Source organism: Orycteropus afer, unplaced genomic scaffold, assembly GCF_000298275.1.
Source record: "Orycteropus afer afer isolate SDZICR_OR568_19922 unplaced genomic scaffold, OryAfe1.0 scaffold00094, whole genome shotgun sequence".
NCBI classification, from domain to species: domain Eukaryota; kingdom Metazoa; phylum Chordata; class Mammalia; order Tubulidentata; family Orycteropodidae; genus Orycteropus; species Orycteropus afer.
The window spans coordinates 7,057,555-7,078,906 of NW_006921681.1; the positions used below are offsets into that span (position 1 = coordinate 7,057,555).

The 21,352-nt window shown below is 39.8% G+C and overlaps 1 protein-coding gene across 1 annotated transcript in view; it reads left to right on the top strand.

Moving 5' to 3' along the window:
- The window catches only part of KIF1B (kinesin family member 1B), a 232,230-nt gene that overhangs the window by 181,004 nt on the left and 29,874 nt on the right, over window positions 1–21,352 (top strand). Inside the window, exons 31-37 of the mRNA XM_042781192.1 lie at window positions 564–654; window positions 2,276–2,394; window positions 2,989–3,044; window positions 5,750–5,858; window positions 7,673–7,739; window positions 8,516–8,600; window positions 17,997–18,102. Of these exons, the coding sequence (XP_042637126.1) occupies window positions 564–654; window positions 2,276–2,394; window positions 2,989–3,044; window positions 5,750–5,858; window positions 7,673–7,739; window positions 8,516–8,600; window positions 17,997–18,102 (633 nt within the window). The remainder of the gene's footprint in view (window positions 1–563; window positions 655–2,275; window positions 2,395–2,988; window positions 3,045–5,749; window positions 5,859–7,672; window positions 7,740–8,515; window positions 8,601–17,996; window positions 18,103–21,352) is intronic.

Sequence of the window (21,352 nt, forward strand, 5' to 3'; positions counted from 1 at the left end):
CAGAAGGCTGGTGGTTCAAACCCACCAGCCACTCCTCGGAAGGAAGGTTGGGCAATCCTACTTCCGTAGTGATACTGCCTCGGAAACCCAAGGAGGGGTCACTATGAGTTAGGGCCGACTCGATGGCACATAACAACAACAACAACATGATAAAAATATGTATTTTGGGAGCTCTGGTAGCATAGCGGCAAAGGCACTTAACTGCTCACCAGAAGGCTGGCGGTTCAAACCCACCAGCCACTCCTCGGAAGGAAGGTTGGGCAATCCTACTTCCGTAGTGATACTGCCTCGGAAACCCAAGGAGGGGTCACTATGAGTCGGGGCCGACTTGACAGCAAAACAACAACAGTGTTATAGGAACACCAGTCGTTTTACAGGCAAAGCCTGAAATGCTGAGTTCTACAGAAAATATTCTTGACAAGGATATTAAAAACACTTTGCTCAATTAAATAATCTGTGTAAGTAAGATGCTTCTGTCCGTAGGATCCAAACTGGATTCTTAAAATGGAGGTCATGATGAAACTGTTTAATGCATAATTCCCGTGTCTTTTTTATTTATTAAGCTTTTTACATCGTCATGATGAAGCATTCTCCACTGAACCCCTCAAAAACAATGGCAGAGGAAGTCCTCTGGGCTTTTATCATGTGCAGAATGTAAGTGACACACATTTTTGCCAAATGCATTGAAGATTTTTGGTACCTTGAAGTGGTTGATGTGAGGAAATGCAGGCTTGCATGGGCTCCTTTCGGAAGATAATCTGAGGGGAGCGGCTCTTTGATGGGGGCAGTGTGGAGAGAATAGACAATGGAGGGAGTGGCCAGAGCATGAGGTAATCCTCAAAGGTCCAGCAGCTGGTGTTCTTTATCTAAACTACAATGGGCCCTGTGACTAGGGTGGGGGTTGGTCTGCTATCAGTTTCTTCCATCAGTTTGAATGCAGTGAGTTGTTTTTAATGTTTCCTCCCTAGAAAAGTAAGTGTGTTTAATATAAGAGTTTTATTAAAAGTAACATATTGTCCTTTAAACCGTAAGATACTTTAATTGTTGAGTTGCAAATAATGTAGAAAAAGTGTAGAAATGTAGAATATTCTTTTTGTAATTAAAATTCAGAGTTCTGTTTTCCTTGCAGCTGATACTCTCTTAATGGCCTTTACAGTTCTTTCACACATAGAGTATGAAAACAGAACTCCCATCTCTTACTGGAAGTTTCACTCCAAGTCTGTTTAGAAATCATCATCATCATCATAATTGCTAACATTCGTTGAAAGTTTACGCTTCCATTCACTGTTCTGCATGCTTGCTATGTAACTCATTTAATCCTCACCGTTACACCATACACTATAATAATCCCCATTTGACAGCTGAGATAACTGAGGCACACCAGACAGTTTAAAGTAGCTCATCCAGGTTACAAAGCTAAGGGGTGGCAGAGGTGGGATTTGAACGCTGAGAGATCTGACTCTAGTATCCAGGATCTTCACCATTACAAGAACTTATCTTTCATGTTTTTGCCAACCATATCCAATCATCAGTAAAGTAAAAGAGGAGAGGATAGTTCAAAAAAGGCAATAATGCACTATTTTTTATGTTTATAAACGTGAGCTTGTGTATATCTCCTGAACACTGATTGACAAGGACTGTGCCAGGAACCGCCAAACCAGACCCACTGCCATCGAGTCAATTCCAATTCATGGTGACTCTGTAGGACAGAGTAGACCTGCCCCATAGGTTTCTAAGACTGTAAATCTTTACAGACGCAAGCTGCCTCATCTTTACTATTTTGTTGGGGAGGATGATTGGGTGGAGAAAAGAGGGGGGACACTTCCTAAAGGATATAGTATAGGTAAGAAAAGGTGTGTCAGACTTGGCATTGTACCTGGCATATAGTCAACAGGCAAAATGCATTTTTCTAATGGTTATAGCTATTTTAACTGGACCTTGAACTATAGGAATGACTTAGATGTATAGAGATTGAGGAGGGGCCTTCCAGGCACATGGAAGGAGAAAGCAGGTGGAGGGAGCACAGGTGCATGCAGTTAAGCCCATACTGTGTGTGACCTGAAGTCATCAAGGCATCTTGTGAAGGTGTTTGAATGCCAGAGCAGGGTAAAGTTCCTCCAGAGAGGATCCCTGTCTTTTGGCATTGGAGGCTTGTGTGGTAAAACATCTAGCACATACTGTGCACTCAAAAGTGCTAAGTTCTAATTGCAGCAAAATATGTATTTCCTTATAATAAATGTTTACCCTAATCTCGCTTGGCTTTCTTCCTTACTAGATTGCAGTGGAGGTCACTGAATCATTTGTGGAATACATTAAAACCAAGCCCATTGTTTTTGAAGTCTTTGGGCATTACCAGCAGCATCCTCTTCACCTGCAGGGACAGGAGCTTAACAGGTTTGGATCAAATGAGTGAAGAATTCTGTTGAGATTGTTTCGTTTTTTAGTTCTTCATTTGCTGGAAAGGAAGAAACTCTTTGAGGGATTAAGATAACTTAATAACAGTTTTATTATTAATTTATGTTTCCTCTAGCCACCTAATCACTATTTTGGGGTAGAGCAAATTGAATTTTGTCCATGTGATCTTGAATATCATCTTTTTGTAGGAGACTTTGAACAGGGTAAAAAGTTGAGGTAATAAGGATCTATCATGAAAATTGTGTACAATAGTTCCTAATGACTCAGAACTTTATGCAGTATTAGCTGTAATTAGCATCATCAGAATTGGTGAGGAGATTAATAGCAGGGACTATAATGATGGCAGAGTGTCAGTGTTCACAGAAAATTTTTCTATTTCATCTGTTAGCTAAGATTTACAGGAAGACTTTGATTAAAATGTCTTAGCCTTAGTTTCACTTGGGGTGTTATGTCTGATACCTGGTATTATGCCAGAGTTGAAAGTGCAAAAGATTTGTTTCTAAAGGGCATTTAACATGCCATTAGTATCAACAACAGGCTGTCATTTTCATCTTTGTCTTCCTTTCTTTGCAGTCCACCTCAGCCCTCGCGACGGTTCTTCCCTCCTCCCATGCCACTCTCCAAACCAGGTGAGCATGAGCTGCGTGGTCACTTGATGTTCTCTGTGTGGATGCATCTCTCTTCTCAGTAACTTTACCAATAAAAGTCATGTTCAAATTCCTGCCCTTCTTTTATGTATTCTTAGCAGCTCTGACTAGAATTCTTGGTACCTGACTTAGGATTAGAAGTAAGAAACAATTGGCAGGTGCTCTATCCTTGCCAATTCTCTGGTCTTTATATGCTTCTTAAACCTACAGCACATCATAAAATCTACCAGTACCTAATTCTTTCTGTAACTCCCCCATAACTCAGGGGGCTAAACGTTTCTCTGCATTTTATACTTACTCTGCATGTTCAGTTATCTTGTTTTGATTTGTCTTTCTGTTTATTTTCATCCTTTTTCCTCATTGTCCACTTGCCTAATTCCTACCACCCTGTGCTCATTCTCCACCCTCTTCACCCCATCTCCATCCTGTCGTCAGACCATGAGAGAAAGATTGAACTGATTCGGTTTCTCATGTCTGGCTATGTGAATGTGCATGTGCTGGACACATTTTCTGAGCACGCCAACCAGCTTGCATCTTCTGCTGTTGCCACCTTCCAGGATGGGGCTGACTCGTTGCCGCCTTTTCTCTTTCTGCCAGTTCCCAGCTGCCAGAGCGAGAGGGTACCCAGACGAGATGGTTAGTAGCTAAAGCAGTTCTGCCTTAGATGTAGAATCATCCTCAGGTGCTTGTCCTGCAGCCTGGCTCTCTGGGTATGAAACACCCTGGAGTTCAGCACCTCATCAGGAGCATTGTGTCACATTCCCCTCAGAGATTTAGGAAGCACCTTTTCTACTTGTGTCTCTTTTAATATCACCTAAGGGAGGAGGGGATTGTTCTTTTGCATTCTTTATGATAGTATTTTTAATTTTGAAGATACTTATTAATAGATGAGTTCGTGTGCGCTTGTGTTTTTATTGTTTTTTGTTTTTTAATGCTTCTGGGTTTGCTTTTTGGCTCTTAGATGATTGCCAGAATCTGTAACCCTATTTACCCCTTGATTAGCATCACCAACTCAAGTGGAATTCAGCTGGGGTAAATAATAATGTTGGGCTACGCATTTGAATATTTGTATGTGATTCATATATGGTAAGACTTTGTCTCATGTACTTGGGACATGTTATCAGGAGGGACCAGTCCCTGGAAGGACATCATGCTTCATAAAGTAGAAGTCAGCAAAAAAGAGGAAGACCCTCAAAAAGGTGTTTTGACCCAGTGACTGCAACAATGGGCTCAAACATAATAGTGATTGTGCAGTACTGGGTAATGTTTCATTCTATAGTACTTAGGGTCACTGTGAGTCAGAAGTGACATGAAAGCGCCTAACAGCAACAACACAATGTGATTCATAAACCCCTTTATACATACTGTGTCAGTTTATCTTTGCAAAACCTTCTTGAGATGTTGTTGTTGTTAATGTGCCATCGAGTCAGACCCAGCTCATAGCAACCCCTACTTGGGTTTCCAAGGCAGTATCACTACGGAAATAGATTGCCCAGCCTTCCTTCCGAGGAGTGGCTGGTGGGTTTGAACCACCAGCCTTCTGGTTAGCAGTCAAATGCCTTAAGCACTATGCTACCAGAGCCTAAATACTATCAACCACATTTTATAGATGACAAGATAGACTCACAGAAGTTAAGCAACTTACTAAAGTTATACATAGCCAGTTAGTGATTGAGCAGTAATTATATCCCAAATCACTGGACACTCACTCTAGTGCTCATATGCTTCTGAGCAGAAAACTATCTTTGTATTGCTAGACTTCAGAATTCTTACATAGTGTTTCAAGGATCTGAAATTTTTCAAAATACTACATTTTTGGCTCATTTATTTCATCACTACAGTTAAGAATATGGAATTTAAATCTGAAGAAAATGTGTAGCACAAGATCATTTATGGAGTCCTGTATTTACAGAGTAGACCAGTGACTCCCAAACGTGGCTACACACTGTAATCACCCAAGGAGCATCAACAACAAGCACTAGTGCCTGAGCCCTGCCCCAGAGATTGTGATTTAATTGGTCTGGTGTAGGCTGGGCTTTGCAGGCTTTAAGGTCCTCAGGTGACTGCCATGGATAGGCAAGTTAGAGGATGGTCTATGCTCCACCACACCAGCTGTTATGGAGCCCCTGTGATGGAGGAGGCAACCCCCCCCCCCAAGTGCTTTCCAAGCATTGTCTCTTACTCATCTGCACGCCACTAAACATGAGAGTCTAGAATGGCTTTTGAACAGGTTTTTCTACACTAAACCTGTTTGTCTGCTTGTCTTTGGAGACAGTTTGTTGAGGGGGAAGAAGCTGTTTCCGTTTTCCATGTTCGTTGAATTTAGGGGAGCTCTGGTAGCATAGTGGCTAAAGCACTTGAATGCTAACCAGAAGGCTGGTGGTTCAAACCCACCAGCCACTCCTCGGAAGGAAGGTTTGGCAGTCCTACTTCCGTAGTGATACTGCCTCGGAAACCCAAGAAGGGGTCGCTATGAGTCGGGGCTGACTCGACGGCACATAACAACAACAACAACAACAAACATAGTTGATGTTGAAGTTTCTCTGGGTTCTCTGCGTTTAAATCTATCCCCTGACTCTTGCTGCCTATCCCTTGTATGTCTTTGAAGATTGACAATTAGAGAAGCATTCACCTCTGCTGAGTAGACTTGGACTGGATTTTGTTATTTTCTAAAAAATTTTTTAAAGTTCCAGCCACCAAGTTAAACACGATGAGCAAAACCAGCCTTGGCCAGAGCATGAGCAAATATGACCTTCTGGTTTGGTTTGAGATCAGTGAACTGGAGCCTACAGGAGAGTAAGTACAACTCCCTAAATTTTTAAGTAAAGCAAAAGTATTTGAAAATCAAAAAATGTAATTACAATTACATGTCCCAAATTTCAGTTTCCTTGTATTCAGTGTCTTAAGTCATCCACTGTCAAATTCTAGTTTTCAACTGAACTCTGGTGCTCTTAGTATTATTCTTTTAATAATAAAACAGACAGATGTTTGTTGGAGAACTGACTATCCAGTATAATAATTTGCCTTCTTAGAAGCAGCAACATCATAGAGACTTAGTTAGCGATAAGCATGGAGACATACACCATTATATAGAAAAGACCATATACATTGTGGGTTTTATCAGTAGCAAAGCTGTTAAAAATGGAAGCACAAGTATATTTCACATAATATGATTAAGACTTATATTAATAATCTTCAGTGAGAGGCTAGGATTTCTGTAGGTCATGGTTTCCCAACCTTGGCACTTAAGAGTATACAAGATACCAAAACCTTTTTTTTGGTTTTGGTATCTTGTATGCTGTAAGACCACTCCTCGGAAGGAAGGAAGGTTGGGCGATCCTACTTCCGTAGTGATACTGCCTCGGAAACCCAAGGAGGGGTCGCTATGAGTCGGGGCCGACTCGACGGCACATAACAACAACAACATGCTGTAAGATGTTTAGCAGCATCCCTGGTGTCTACTCATGAGATACCAGTAGCACCTCCCCCTAGTGGTGACCAACCGAAAATGTGTGCACTCAAATTCACTGCTGTCGAGTTGATTTTGACTCATAGTGACCCTTCCTTGGGTTTCCAAGGCAGCATCACTACGGAAGTAGATTGTTCCATCTTCCTTCCAAGGAGTGGCTGGTAGGTTTGAACTGCCAGCCTTCTGGTTAGCAGTCAAATGCCTTAGGCACTGCACCACGAGAACTATTGATCATTTTGATCCAGGAAAGTTGTCCTGACCAGGGTGATTTTGCTCTGTAGGGGAGATTTGGCAATATATGCAGACGTATATGCAGCAAATATCTGCATATATTGCCAAATCTCGCCTACAGAGCAAATCACCCTGGCTCGGGACAACTTTCCTCGATCAAAATGATCAACAACAGCTTACTTTATATGAGCTGTGTCAGGGGAAGTGGTAAATACAATTTCTGTTTATAATTATCTCTAAAATCCCTTTTGGGGGGAAAAAAGAGGCAGAGATACAGATCCTACTGCTGAAACAGAGGCAAAGGGCTGTATGAGCTAATGTAAAGGGTAGGGGATAAATGTTATTATAATAGTCCTCACCAGGGTAAATTTATTGAGTTCTCACAATTTGTAGGACACTGTTTTAGGTATAAAGTGTATCATTCTTGTATCTTGTTGTCAATACTAGCATTGCTTAGAAGAATTTGACATTCCATAGACAAATCTATAATGTGATTTATCATAACTGGGATTATGAGTGAGAAAGTAGTTACAGTAATAGTTTCCACTGAGTTGATTTCCTTCTGGAGTCTTAAAAGTATCTAGAGTCTGAAATTACTGCACTTACATTGTTTATTGAACACCTGTGATCAGGGAGGCTGGGATGAAGCCATAAGATGTTACTGTCCTACACTTCAGTCTCATATGGATGATGAGACATAGATATGTGAAAATGTTTTAACTGATGCAAATGACCCATTTGATTAAATGCCAAAATGGATATAAAAAAAAATATGGATATATATGTGGAATCGGAGCTTTAAAAAGACCACCAGGGGCTATAGCAGCCAGGAAAGACCTTGCAAATAAAGTAGGACTTAGCAGTAAGAATTCTGTCTAAAATAACTTCTTTTGCATTTTTACTTTTATAGGTATATCCCAGCTGTTGTCGACCATACTGCAGGCTTACCCTGCCAGGGAACATTTTTGCTTCACCAGGTACTAATGAGGGCATAAAAGAGGGCCTAAGAGGGAACCAAAAACAGTTTAGAATAAGAAAGGTAGCTCTCTTTCTCTTACAGTTCTCCCTGCTTTCATCGGTTTGTCACTCTTGGACACTAGTATAGATGTATCCTGTCCTTTGATTTTTTCATCACCATTGAAAAGGTGGGAGGGAGGCATTGATCTATTAGCCTTCTTTTTTTGTTGTTTGTATGTTTTGTGTTGCAGTGGTTCTTCCTCAGATGATTGCTTGTACTCATCCGTACATGTTATATATAAATGTTTCAGAAGAGCTATTTTGAAAAAGTTTTCTTCATTCATCTGCTATTGATTTGTGCAGCTTCCATGCCATTTTATATAATTTTCATTTCATGATATTTGAAAAATCTGTGCTTTCATAACCAAAAGTTTTTAAGGGGAATAGAAGGTATAGATTTCAGTGGACTAAAAATCTGGTTGTGGGACATAGATCCCCTTTGGTAAATAAAAAGTAGCTTCAGGCAGTGCTTAAAAAAGCTTACAATCCAGGTGAGCATAGGAGCTGGGATCCCATACTCTGGAACATACAACCTACGTGTCTGATCTTAAAGCCATATCACAACTTGGTTATTCCTCAATCCCTGCCTCATTTCCCATTGTTTAGAATACCAGAGTAGACAGCATTTCCCCTCCCTCCTACCCCTTCCTCAGTCCCCTCACCAGAAAATTTCAAACACAACAAGAGAAAATAGGAGATTGCCACAGCTAAGTTACAACCCTGCTCCATTACCTAGGGCATTCAGCGAAGGATCACAGTGACCATCATCCATGAGAAGGGGAGTGAGCTCCATTGGAAAGATGTTCGTGAGCTGGTGGTTGGTGAGTACTTTCCATCAACTAGTAAAGGAGTCAGACTTTTTAGAGATGTCATTATTTTCTTTTCAGAGCACTAAAAGTATGTGGAAGACTGCACTGAGAACTTGAACTATGGAGTAAATTGGGGCCATGGGCTGGAAGAGCTTTGGTTTTTCTCAGTAGATGTTATTCAACCAAACATTATTTTACTCAACTAGGTGGGTAGGTGTACTAGAGCTTGTGAGAAGGCATAAAACAAGACCCTGCTCATTGTGTATTTACAGTTTAGTTGGGGAGATAGCATATATGTGCAAAATGATTTGATGATGTTACACTGAATGATTAAGTATTGTCTTAGTGTTTGGGTTCTCTACAGGAAGAAAACCAGTGATAAATATATATAGAGAGAGAAATTTACTTCAAGGGATTGGCTCATGTAATTGTGGGCCTGGCAGGTCCAAAATCTATGGGTCAGGTGGCAGGCAGGAGACTTCTGTAACTTTGTTGTAAGGTCTGTAGGTCAGGTGACAAGAGTAACACAGGTGTTCCAGAATATCTTCCTTTTTTTTTTTTTTTTTTTTTTTGAACATTTTATTTTGGTTTGGGTGAAAGTTTGCAGAGCAAATTAGTTTCCCATTCAACAATTTATATATTTTGTTTCATGACATTAGTTGCAGTCTCTTCACTGTAATAGCATTCTTCCCACTTCCTCCCTGGATTCCCTGTTCCCATTCACCCGTCTTTCTGCCCCTTCCTGCCTTCTGAACTTTGTTTTTGGGCAGATTCTGCCCTTTTGGTCTTACATGGTTGATTGTTCTGAGGAGCACATTTCTCACAGATGTTACTGTTCACTTTATGGACCTGTCTGTTGTTTAGCTGAAAGGTGATCCCTGCGAGTGGGTTCAGGTGTAGGTTTGAAGAGGGTCTAAGGGCCACAGTCTCGGAGGTTCCACCAATGTCTGTCAGGCTAATAAATCTTGTCTTTTATGATTTTGAATTTTGTTCTACATTTTTCTCCCACTCTGTCTTTCCATTGTGGCCCCTCCCTGCTCAGAGTGATCGTATGGTAGTGGGGCAGTATCTAGTTCTTCTGGTGTCAGGCTAGTGGAGGCTCTGGGTCATGTGTTCCATTAATCTTTTAGACTAATTGTTTCCTTAAGTCTTTGATTTTATTCACTCTTCTTTGTTCTGGACAGGAAGAGACTAAATGTATCTTAGATGGCCACTTGTAAGATTTTAAGGCCTGGTCACTACTCACCAAAGTAAGATGTAGAACATTATCTTTATGGACTGTGTTATGCCAATTGACCTAAATGTTCCCCAACACTGTGGTCCTACGCCGTCAAGCCTAGTGACTCAGTCCCTCAAGTTATTTGGTTATGGCTGAGAAGTTTGCATAGCTTTGCCTCCTTTGTGCTCTATTGTATACCTGGGTGTATTTGCAGCATATGCACACACGGATGTAGAGATAGCCTTTGCCAAACCTATATGTGTTCGTGGTTGTACTCCCATATGCCATCCCACACCTGTTCAACTTACATATCAGCCTCTGTGTCCACATAAATTACTGTTTGTTATTATTGTCATTGCAAGATTGTGTATGTAATGCTGTTTACTATTGTTGCCTTTTACTCATGTGTCCCAGTGTTCTCTCTTCCTTGGTCATGTTATGCTCACTTCTCCCTTACTGTGTAGTGTCTTTCCTTTTACCCAAGTTAATACATGTCTACTATCTAGTTAATGATTTTCCCTCCCTCCCCTTCCCATCTCTGTTAGCCATCAAAGAATGTTTCTATCAGAATATTAATTTTATTTTGGGGGCAAACTATCCCCCTAAGGTTTGTAACTCCCTTTTAAACTGATGGCTGATCACATCATGAAAGGTCATTATATTACACTACATTACATAACAAGAACAAGCCCTGTATCTGGCCAAACCATTGAGAATCATAGCCTAGCCAAATTGACACATGAAATTAACCATCAGAAGGACCGAAATGTTGTTATTAGATGCCATCAAGTCAGTTTCAACTCAAAACGACCCTATGTACAACAGAACAAAACACTACTCAGTCCTGTGCCATCCTCATAATTTTGCCATGCTTAAGAGCCATTCATCATAGCCATTGTGTCAGTCGATCTCATTGAGCGTCTCTCCCCTTTTTCGTTGATACTCTGCTAAAACACAAGATCCTTCTTCAGGGACTAGTCCCTTCTGACAACATGACCAAAGTATGTAAGACAAGGTCTGGCCAGTCTTGCTTCTAAGGAGCATTCTGATCGTACTTCCTCCAAGACAGATTTGTTCATTCTTCTAGCAGTCCATGGTACATTCAGTATTCTTCACCAACACCACAGTTTTGAAGTATATCAATTCTTCTTTGATCTTCCTTATTCATTGTCCACCTTTCACATGCACATGAGGCTATTAAAAATACCATGGCTTGGGTCAGGCGCACCTTAGTCTTCAAAGTGACAACTTTGCTCTTAAACATTTTAAAGAGGACTTTTCAGCAGATTTACTGAATGTAATACGTCATTTGGTGTCTTGACTGCTGATTCCACGGACATTGATTGTAGATCCAAATCAAATGAAATCCTTGACAAATTAAACCTTTTCTTTATTTATCAGAGTGTTGCTTATTGGTCAAGTTGTGAGGATTTTTGTTTTCATTATGTTGCGCTATAATCCATGTTGAAGGCTGTAGTCTTTGATCTTCATCAGTAAGTACTTCAAGTCTTCTCCACTTGAAGCAAGCAAGGTTGTGCCATCTGCATATTGCAGATTGTTAGTGAGTCATCTTCCAATCCCGATGCCACATTCTTCATGTGGTCCAGCTTCTCGAATTGTTTGCTCAGCCCATACAGATTGAAATATGGTAAAAGGATACAACCCTGACACACACCCTTCCTGATTTTAAACCATGCAGTATCCCCTTGTTTTATTCAAATGACTGTCTCTTAGTCTATGTACAGGTTCATCATGAGCACAATTAAGTGTTCTGGAATTCGGATTCTTCACAATGTTATCCATAATATGTTATGATCCACACAGTCAAATGCCTTTACATAGTCAGTAAAACACAGGTAAACATCTTTCTAGGTATTCTTTGCTTTCCGCCAAGATCCATCTGATGTCAGCAGTGATATCCCTTTTCCACGCCCTCTTCTGAATCCAACTTAAATCTTCGGCAGTTTCCTATCAATGTACGACTGCACTCATTTTTTAATGATCTTCAGCAGGATTTTACTTGCATGCAATATTAATGATACTGTGATAATTTCTGCATTCTATTTGATCACCTTTCTTTGGAATAGGCACAGATATGGATATCTTCTAATTGATTTTCCAGGTAGCTGAAATTTCTCAGCATAAACAAATAAGTGCTTCCAGCATTGCTTCCATTTGTTGAAACATTTCTGTGGGCACTCTGTCCATTCCTGGAGCCTGGTTTTTCACCAATTCTGTCAGTGCACCTTAGACTCCTTCTTTCAGTACCATCGGTTCTTGATCATATGCTACTTCCTGAAATGGTTGAACGTCAGCCAGTTCTTTTTGGCACAGTGACTCTATGTATTCCTTCCATCTTCTTTGGATGCTTCTTGCATTTTTAAATATTTTGCCCATAGAAACTTTCAGTATTGCAACTTGAGACTTATATTTTTCCTTCAGTTCTTTCAGCTTGAGATACGTAAAACATGGTCTTCCCTTTTGATTCTCCAACTCCAGATCTTTGCACATTTCATTATAATACTTTACTTTGACCTCTCAAGCTACTCTTTGAAATTATCTGTTCAGCTCTTTAATTTCATCACTCATTCTTTTGCTTTAGCTACTCTCCATTCAAGCACAAGCTTGAGAGTCTCTTCTGATATCCATTTGGTCTTTTCTTGCTTTCCTGTCCTTTTCGTGTGTGTGTGTGATTTGGGTGAAAGTTTACAGAGCAAATTCACTTTCCTTACAGCATCTCACATATACTTTGTCTCATGACATTGACTGCAATTTACCACAATGCAACAGCTCCCCTCCCACTTCCCCATAGTTACTTGCTCCCTGTGTCCTTCCTTCCATGCACTCCTGCCCCTCAATCTGTCTCCCTGTGCATACACAGCTCTTCTATTCTCCCATGATTGTTCTCTCCAAGGAGTGTATCAACCGATTATAAATGTTTAGCTCACAAGCTTGTCTTTTGTTTGGCTGGAGGCCACAGGTGTGGGTTCAATTCCAGACCTGAAGGGCAGCCAGGGGCCATCGTCTCATTGGTTCCATCAGGCTCTATCAGACCAGCAAACCTGGTCCTTCCCCCCCACCCCCCAATGATGTTTAGTTTTGTTCCACATTGGTCTCCTTCTCTCTCCAGGATTTCCTACAGAGATCCCCTCTGAGTGGTTGACAGTGGTAGCTGAGCACCATCTAGATCTTCTGGTCTCATAGTCTTATAGGCTATGGTGTACCAGTCCTTTGGACTAATTGTTTTCATGTATCTTTGGTTTTCTTCATTGTTCATTCCTCTGGATAGAGGGAGACCCATCATTGCATCTGGATGGCCGCTTGCAAGCTTTTAAGATCCCAGTCACTACTAGCCAAAGTAAGATGTGGAACAATGCTTTTGTATAGTATGTTATGCCAGTTGAGCTTGATGTTCCCTGTAACCATGGTCCCAAGCCCACAGGTCCAATTACTCACTCCCTCTGGGTTGCTGGCTGTGGCCAAGAAGTGACTATAACCTTGCCCCTTGTCATCTCTACTATATGCCTGGGAATTCTTACAAAACATACACTTGTAGAAACATTTGTCTGTCAACACTATACATGGCCTTGGGTACACTCCCCTCTGCATGGACATACCTAATAGTTCAGCCTGTCTACCCATCTTTCTGCCCATATATCCATGTTTGCCTTCACTGACAACGCAGTACTATATGTGCAAAAGTGTTCATCTTTGCTGTCTGTACCTCCCACGCACCTCTCTATGTCTTCCTCTTCGTCAATGCCACCATGTTGATTACTCACATTTGGTATATATTGCTCTTCTCTTCACCCAACTCAATACTTGTCTCTACCTATCTAGCAGTGTTCCCTCCCCTCTTACCCCTGGTAACCAAAAAGAAAATTTCCTTCCATATATAAACCTTTCCTTGACTTTTGAAATAACAGACTAATAAACTATTTGACCTTCTGTGATTGACTTACTTCACTCAGCATAATGTCCCCCAAGTTCATCCACATTATGTGGTGTTTTGCCAATTCTACGTTATTTTTTAGGGTTGCATAGTATTCCATTGTGTGTATGCACCATAGTTTGGTTATCCATTTTCTGTTGATGGGCACCTAGGTTGTTTCCATCTTTTGGCTGTTGTAAATAGTGCTGCAGTGAACGTGGGTGTGCATATATCTGTTCTTGTCCTGGCTCTCACTCTTTCCTTTCCTGTCTTTTTAATGACTTTTTGCTTTCTTCACGTATAATGTTCTTGATATCATCCCACAACTTGTCTGGTCTTCAGTCATTGGTGTTCAGTGTGTCAAATCTGTTCTTCAGATGATCTCCATATTTAGGTGGGATATACTCAGGGTCGTGTTTTGGCTCTTGTGAACTTGTTTTCATTTTCTTCCACTTCTGCTTGGACTTGCATGTAAGCAACTGATGATCTTATCCACAGTCAGCTCCTGGCCTTGTTCTGAATGATGATATTGAGCTTTCCCATCATCTCTTTCTACAGATGTAGTCTGTTTGATTCCTACATATTCTTCTGGCAAGGTCCACATGTATACTCACCGTTTATGTTGTTGAACAAAGGTATTCATGATGAATAAGTTATTTGTTGTGCAAAATTCAGTCATGCAATCTGTGGTGTCATTTTTGTCACCGAGGCCATATTTTCAAACTACCAGTGCTGCTGCTTTGTTTCCAACTTTCACATTTCAATCACTAGTAATTATCAGTACATTTTGATTGCATGTTGTTTGGTCAGTTTCATACTCTTCAGTTTATCTTTGGCTTTAGTTGTTGGTGCATAAATTTGATTAATAGTAGTGTTAATTGACCTTCCTTATTGTTGTTGTTGTTGTGTGCCATCAAGTCGGATCTGACTCATAGCGACCCCTTCTTGGGTTTCTGAGGCAGTATCACTACGGAAGTAGATTGCCCCATCTTCCTTCGAGGAGTAGTTGGTGGGTTTGAACCACCAGCCTTCTGGTTAGCAGTCAAATGCCTTAGGCACTATGCTACCAGAGCTCCTAACTTCCTTGTAGATATATGGATATTATCCTATCACTGAAGCATGGTACTTCTGGGTAGATCTTGAAATGTTCTTATTGATAATGAATGCAACACCGTTTCTCTTTGTCATTCCCAGCATAATAGCCCGTATGATTATCTGATTCAGAATGGCCAATACCAGTCCATTTCAGCTTACTGATGCCTAGGATATCAATCTATGCATTCCATTTCATTTTTGACAATTTCTAATTATCCTAGAATCATACTCTACATTTCACATTCTTATTAATGGATATTTGAAGCTGTTTCTTCTTATTTTGAGTTGTGCCACACCAGCAAGTGAAAGTCTTAAGAGCACTATTCATAAATTTTTCAGTGGCCAAATTTTTTCTTTTTCAGAAGTGAACATGGCCATTTCTTTCTGTTCTAAAAGCTCTGTTAAACTCTGTCCACCATGGGTGACCCTACTGGTGTGTGAATGCTGGTGGCATCACAGCAACACGCAAGCAACCGTAATGTAACAAACTGACAGATGAGTGGTGGGTACCAAAATGAGGACAAATGAAAAGGCCTATAATAAGAGAGTAACAACGAAAATGACCAAGGAGAATTGGATTAGTTTTGTGGAAAAGGATTTGAGTAGATTCAGGAGAAATTAGAATATGTTTGTTTTGTTTTGTTTAGTTTTCTTGCTTTGCAGAAATGGAAACATTTTGAGCAGAGTCAGGACTATGGCATGCAGATGACTAGGAACCCACGGCCAGAGTGGAGAAATTAAATTAAGGCATAGTGAGAGCCAACAATTGGCTAAACAGTATAAGCTTTAGGATGATAGTCTTAACCTTTTCTGTGTCATAGACCCCTTTAGCAGTGGTGAAGAGCCTGTATACCCTTTCTCTGAGTGAAATTTTTCAGTGTAGAAAATGTTTAGTTTAACTAGAACCAAAAAAAAAAACTCACTGCCCTCAAGTTATTTCCAACACATAGCGACCCCTCCGTGGGTTTCCAGGGCAGTATCTCTACAGAAGGAGCTCTGGTGGCATAGTGCGTAATGCATTTGACTGCTAACAAAAGGCTAGTGGCTCAAACCCACCAGCCACTCCTCAGAAGGAAGGTTGGGCAATCTACTCCCATACTGATACTGCCTCGGAAACCCAAGTGAGTTTGTTTTGTTGTTGTTGTTGTTGTTGTTGTTGTTGTTATCTTTATGGAAGTAGATTGCTGAATCTTTCTTCCAAGGAGTTACTAGTGGGTTTGGACTGCCAGCCTTTTTGTTAGCAGTCAGATGCCTTAGGCACTATGCCACCAGAGCTCCCAGTATAACTAAGGAAAGTATAATATTGAAATATAATTGTTAACATATTAAACAGATTTGTAATATGAGCACTTGTCTAGTGATTCATAAATAACGAGATAGAGTACTAGGTCTAATTACTATAATTTCAAAGTGGTGATGTATATAAAGATATTTTACATTAATGTTATTTGAGTACATCTTTGATTTCTACTGGGACAGAGTCACAGATATTACTGATTCCACTGTGGAATTAATTGAAAGAAATGCCAAATTTCAGTTAGAAATTCATGAAAATAAAGGTGTAATTACGTTTTTTCCTCATCCAAGTTCATGGACCCTCTGAATCCTATCCACAGACCCCTTGGGGATCTATGGAACAGATTAAGAATCCCTGGAAGGGAGATTATATTCTATATGGGGCAGTAGTTTTCACAGTTGGTTTCGGTTTTGTTTTTTTTTAATTGTGATTTGGGTGAAAGTTCACAGAGCAAATTCACTTTCTGTACAGCAGCTCACATATACTTTGTCTCATGACATTGACTACAATTTACCAAAATGCAACAGCTTCCCTCCCACTTCCTCCCCATAGTTACCACTTCCCTGTGTCCTTCCCTCCATGTGCTCCTGGACCCTTAGATGTCCTGTGCATATACAGCCCTTCTATTCTCCCATGATTATTCTCTCCAATGAGTGTATCTACCTGGTATAAATGTTCAGCCCATATACCTGTCTTTTGTTTGTCTGGAAGCCACAGGAGTGGGTTCAATTCCAGACCTGAAGGGTGGCTAGGGGCCACAGTCTGAGTGGTTCCATCAGGCTCTATCAGACCAGCAAACCTGGTCCCTTTTTTTTTTTTTTTTTTTTTTTAATGATTTTGAGTTTTGTTCCACATTGTTCTTCTGCTCTATCCAGGATCTCCTATGTAGATCCCCCTCTCAGTGGTTGACATTGGTAGCCAGGCACCATCTAGTTCTTCTGGTCTCATAGTCATATAGGCTGAGAATCGTATGGTGTACCAGTCGCTTGGACTAATTGTTTCCATGAATCTTTGGTTTTCTTCATTCTTCTTTGCTCAGTTTTCAGAGTTTTTTAAATAAATTTTCAAATGGGACACTAATACATAAAATAAAAAAGATGCTTTCTGATCAGAAAGGGTGGTGTAGGGTGTGAAGACAGCTGTTATTAAGACTTCTTTGAAAAATCCTATGATTTATTTACTTCCTTTATTTAACAAACATTTATGTGGTGTTTACTGTGTCCCAGGTGCTTTTCTGAATGCTCTAAAAAATATTATTTAATCCTCATAACAGTCACATAAGGGGAGAATTGTTATTCCCACTTTACATATGAGGAAACTGAGGCTCAGAGGTTGAGTGTGATGCCCAGGAGCTCATAGCTAGTAAGTGGTAGAGCTGAGATTTGAACCCAGATGGGGCATTTCTGGATACGGTGCTCCTAATCATGTAATGCTGCACAGCCTAGTGTTAGTTTGAAAACAGTTGTAGGACTTCGAGCAAGTAAGTGCTATAATGGAATCTGTCGATTAACAAATTTATATAAGGTGAGTGTTGGATGGATTGGAAATTGGGAGTTGTGAACAGCAGGAAGACCAGTGAAATGGCATTTGCCATGTTTCAGATTGGAGGTCACAATGCCTTTGTGAGCTGAGCAGTGATACTGGATATAAAGTTGTGATAAATATGAGGAACGGTTTGAGCAAAGAATCAATAGCGTTTCACACTTGACTAAATGTGGGGACAGAATGTGGAGAACAGTAAACCAAATGATCCTTCCAGTACCTAGGGTTATGCTAAGATTTTAAAATCTATTTTTGGCTTAAATAATTTATGTTTTGTTTTTAAATGTGCCTATATTCTGAGTTTTTTTTAATCCTTTCTTTTAGGCCGGATTAGGAATAAGGCTGAGGTGGATGAAGCTGCGGTTGATGCTATCCTTTCCCTAAATATTATCTCTGCCAAGTATTTGAAGTCTTCCCACAACTCTAGCAGGTGGGACCCCCTAAGGAGTATGATGAGTCAGCCCCTGTGGGGTCAACTGGTATACCATTAGATTCCATAATCACTAGTGACTCCTGGTTCAGATGAAGAAACTAATTCTCTCCTTACTTCAAAATGCCTGTTTCTTCCCATCCTCATCCCACTCTCCAAAAATGAATGAACAAGATGATCAATGCTATATTTATAATTATGACCAATTACCCTTATTTATAAAAAGGAAATGTTTTATCGTATTTGGAGTTTGAGTAGCTGTAATTGTAATAAAAAGAAAGTAGACAAAGAATACTCAACATGATGCTACCCAAATGTTTAAAAGTACAAATCATTACTGATACCAAATGTTTTTCTGTGAAATGGTTGCTGTGGAGAAAGGTTTATCACACTCCTAAGTATCCTGGAAACGTGTCCTACAAGGTATAATGAAGCCTCTTGTGTTTAGTCTTTATTGCTGCTAGTATAGACTCATTATCCTTAGTATTTGCTTTTGTTTTTCATTTATTCATAAACATGATAAATTACTGTAAGCTCATCTGTGACTGGCTGCACTAAATAACTAATTTTATTTTTAATTTTAAAGTAGTTTGCCTTAAAATTCCTTTTTATAATCAGGTTGATGAGAGACAATGCATAAAGTAAGTAGCCATTCTACTTTTCCCCTGTTAGACGGAGCCCCTCGCCCAGGAAAGGAATTGTGTCATGTGTGCGTGCAGACTCCGTTTCTTTACATCGTGTTGGGGCTGGGAAACAGGAGTAGCTGTGTGTTCTCATACTGCCTTCACATAACAGCATTTTCCTGTGCTTCTGTCTGCTCCTGAAAAACTTGTTCACAGTATATGTTGGGAAGAGGCAGAGGAAAAATAGGACAATGGGCAGAAACAGAATTAAAGGAAAGTTTGGGCCAGGGTTAATTTCTTTCCATTGTTTCCTTGTATGATAGTTTTGCCTAGGAAAGTGAAAAAAAGGAACAAACTTCTGTTTGCTTTTTTGCTTGTAAGAAGAGCTGGCAGGAGACTGTGGGGAGAAATGGAAGGGGTGTGAGAGGGTGTGTGTGTATGGGAAGCAGGAGGAGTGGCAAAGATAAAGAGGGCTCTGACCCTCCCTGGAGTGTACATACTTGGGCAGACTCTTGCAGAGCCTCGATCTCTGAAATCAGCAATAACGCCATCCAGCATTCTCTCCTCTGCTAGACATTTATAGCAAGTGTTCAGCTGGCATCCACCCACCACATTTTCTTTGCAACTATGAGAAAAGTACCTTAAGCTTCCCTAGAGTACTTAGCAAAATACAAAGGGATAGATGGTATTTGATTGAACCTTGAAAAGTTCTTTGATTCATGCCCAGCAGCAGGATAGGTGCTATAGGAGATGATGAATTTGTTACTTTTTATGGTAGAAGCTTATTGTTAGTTTATCAAAAAAGGTAACTAAAGTCAAGAATAATAAAAAGTAGCATACCTTAAACTTTTTTGTTTCAATTTAGAATATAAAAGTGTACATTAATTTGTCAAGCTCTTGTGTAGGGCTAAGGCCTTTCCTTTAATTACTGGTTTATTTATTTGACTCTTAGTTGTTTACTTCCAAAACCACACCCATAGTTTCTCACCTATGATTTTCAGTTTGGTGGAGGAAAATGTAGAAACCAATGAAGAAAATCCAAGTGCAAAATTCTTTAAGCTTTTTATCATTTTTCCCTTCCTTTTACATTTATCTCACCCAATCTTTAACTACTGTTTTTGTAAACTCACTGTTGTTAAATCTTCTGAAAACATTCCATTTAATTTCCACAGAAATATTTTTGGCCCTCATATTTCATCAGTTTGCCTAATTTTTAATTAGATAATTATACATGGTACAACTGATATAAACAGATCAACCAAATAACAACCTACAATTGATAAGCACACGGCTCAACTCTTTGGAGCAAATTGTCTGGGCATATGAGAAAATAGGCCACCCAGTTACCTTGTTCCGAGTGTTTAAAGAAAATCGGACGTTGTTTTTTATCTTTTAGGGGTATGGAGAGCATAGGTTAATGTGGTAAGTTGCTAAGTGGAGTTTGCTTAAGAGAACTTCTGTTTGTTTAAGGTTTGATACTTAAAGTTGGACTCTCAAAACGCCAATCTGAGTTTATTAAATATGTATGTAAGAGGTTTTCTCTGATAGTGGAGTGTAGCTAACGAGTACTAGTACTCCTTTTCTTCCCAGATCAATACTAATGTTAACAACTGACTTGGTTTTCCCTTAATTCCACAGCACCTTCCTACCATTCCCAATACTAAGTGACCTCTAAAAGGAATGTTAGAGGTAGTCTCCACAGTCTCTTCTATACCCAGCATTTCCCTTAATTGAACATCCCAAGAGAGGGACGCATGTCACTGTATGCCCAGTATCAAACGTATTAGCAGATTTGTCTTTGTTTTATATATTTTCTCTTCTACTTTTCCTCTCTGCCTTTTTATTTTTTCTGTTTTTGCTGTACTAACAAGCCTTTTCTATGTTTTTGCAGGCTCTTTCTTGATAAGGATATTCCTAGGTATTTTCTGTTTGCTTTTTTGCACATAAAATTGTAGTTTATCAGACTGCTTTCTGTCCTATGTTGCTTTGATTGCCATTATAAGTTAGTGGTTTTTTTGCCATGTAGATCTAAGCTATACCTAGGATAGAGGAACATCTTACTCTATCACCATTAGACACTTCTCCTTTGTGCCCTGCAACTTTCTGATGTGTATGCAATCTAGCATTTAGCTTCTTACATGATATTTGTAGAGTTCATAATTATTTTCTCATTCCATTCACTAAACTTGCCCATTTTATTATGCCCTGCCCTCAAGTTTTCCTTGGCTACATTAAAAGTAGAATGTTTTCCCCTTCACTTCATAGGGTACCTCAGACTTTGTTTTCCATTCTTCTCTTTGTTCTCTCCTTGCCAGAAGTTTCAAAGATAGGTTGGCCTATAGCTTTCCATAATTCTTTACTTTTTACTTTGTTTTGTCCTGTGCAGTAGTAGAGATCAATTTAGTTACTTGGGTAGCAAGTCTGTGAGAAACACTATTTATTGTTGAAAGATTTCTCTTTGTGCTATCAGAGCTGATTTGTTTTGCTCACTTTCTTCTTCTGGAGTAGGGAAAAAAAAGTCCTGATTATGAAGTAAAAGTAGTTTTCTTTTCCCCTCATGTCTCATCTGATTTAGGAAAGAAAACTGAAGAAAGTAATACATGATACATGACACACAGTCTAAATGT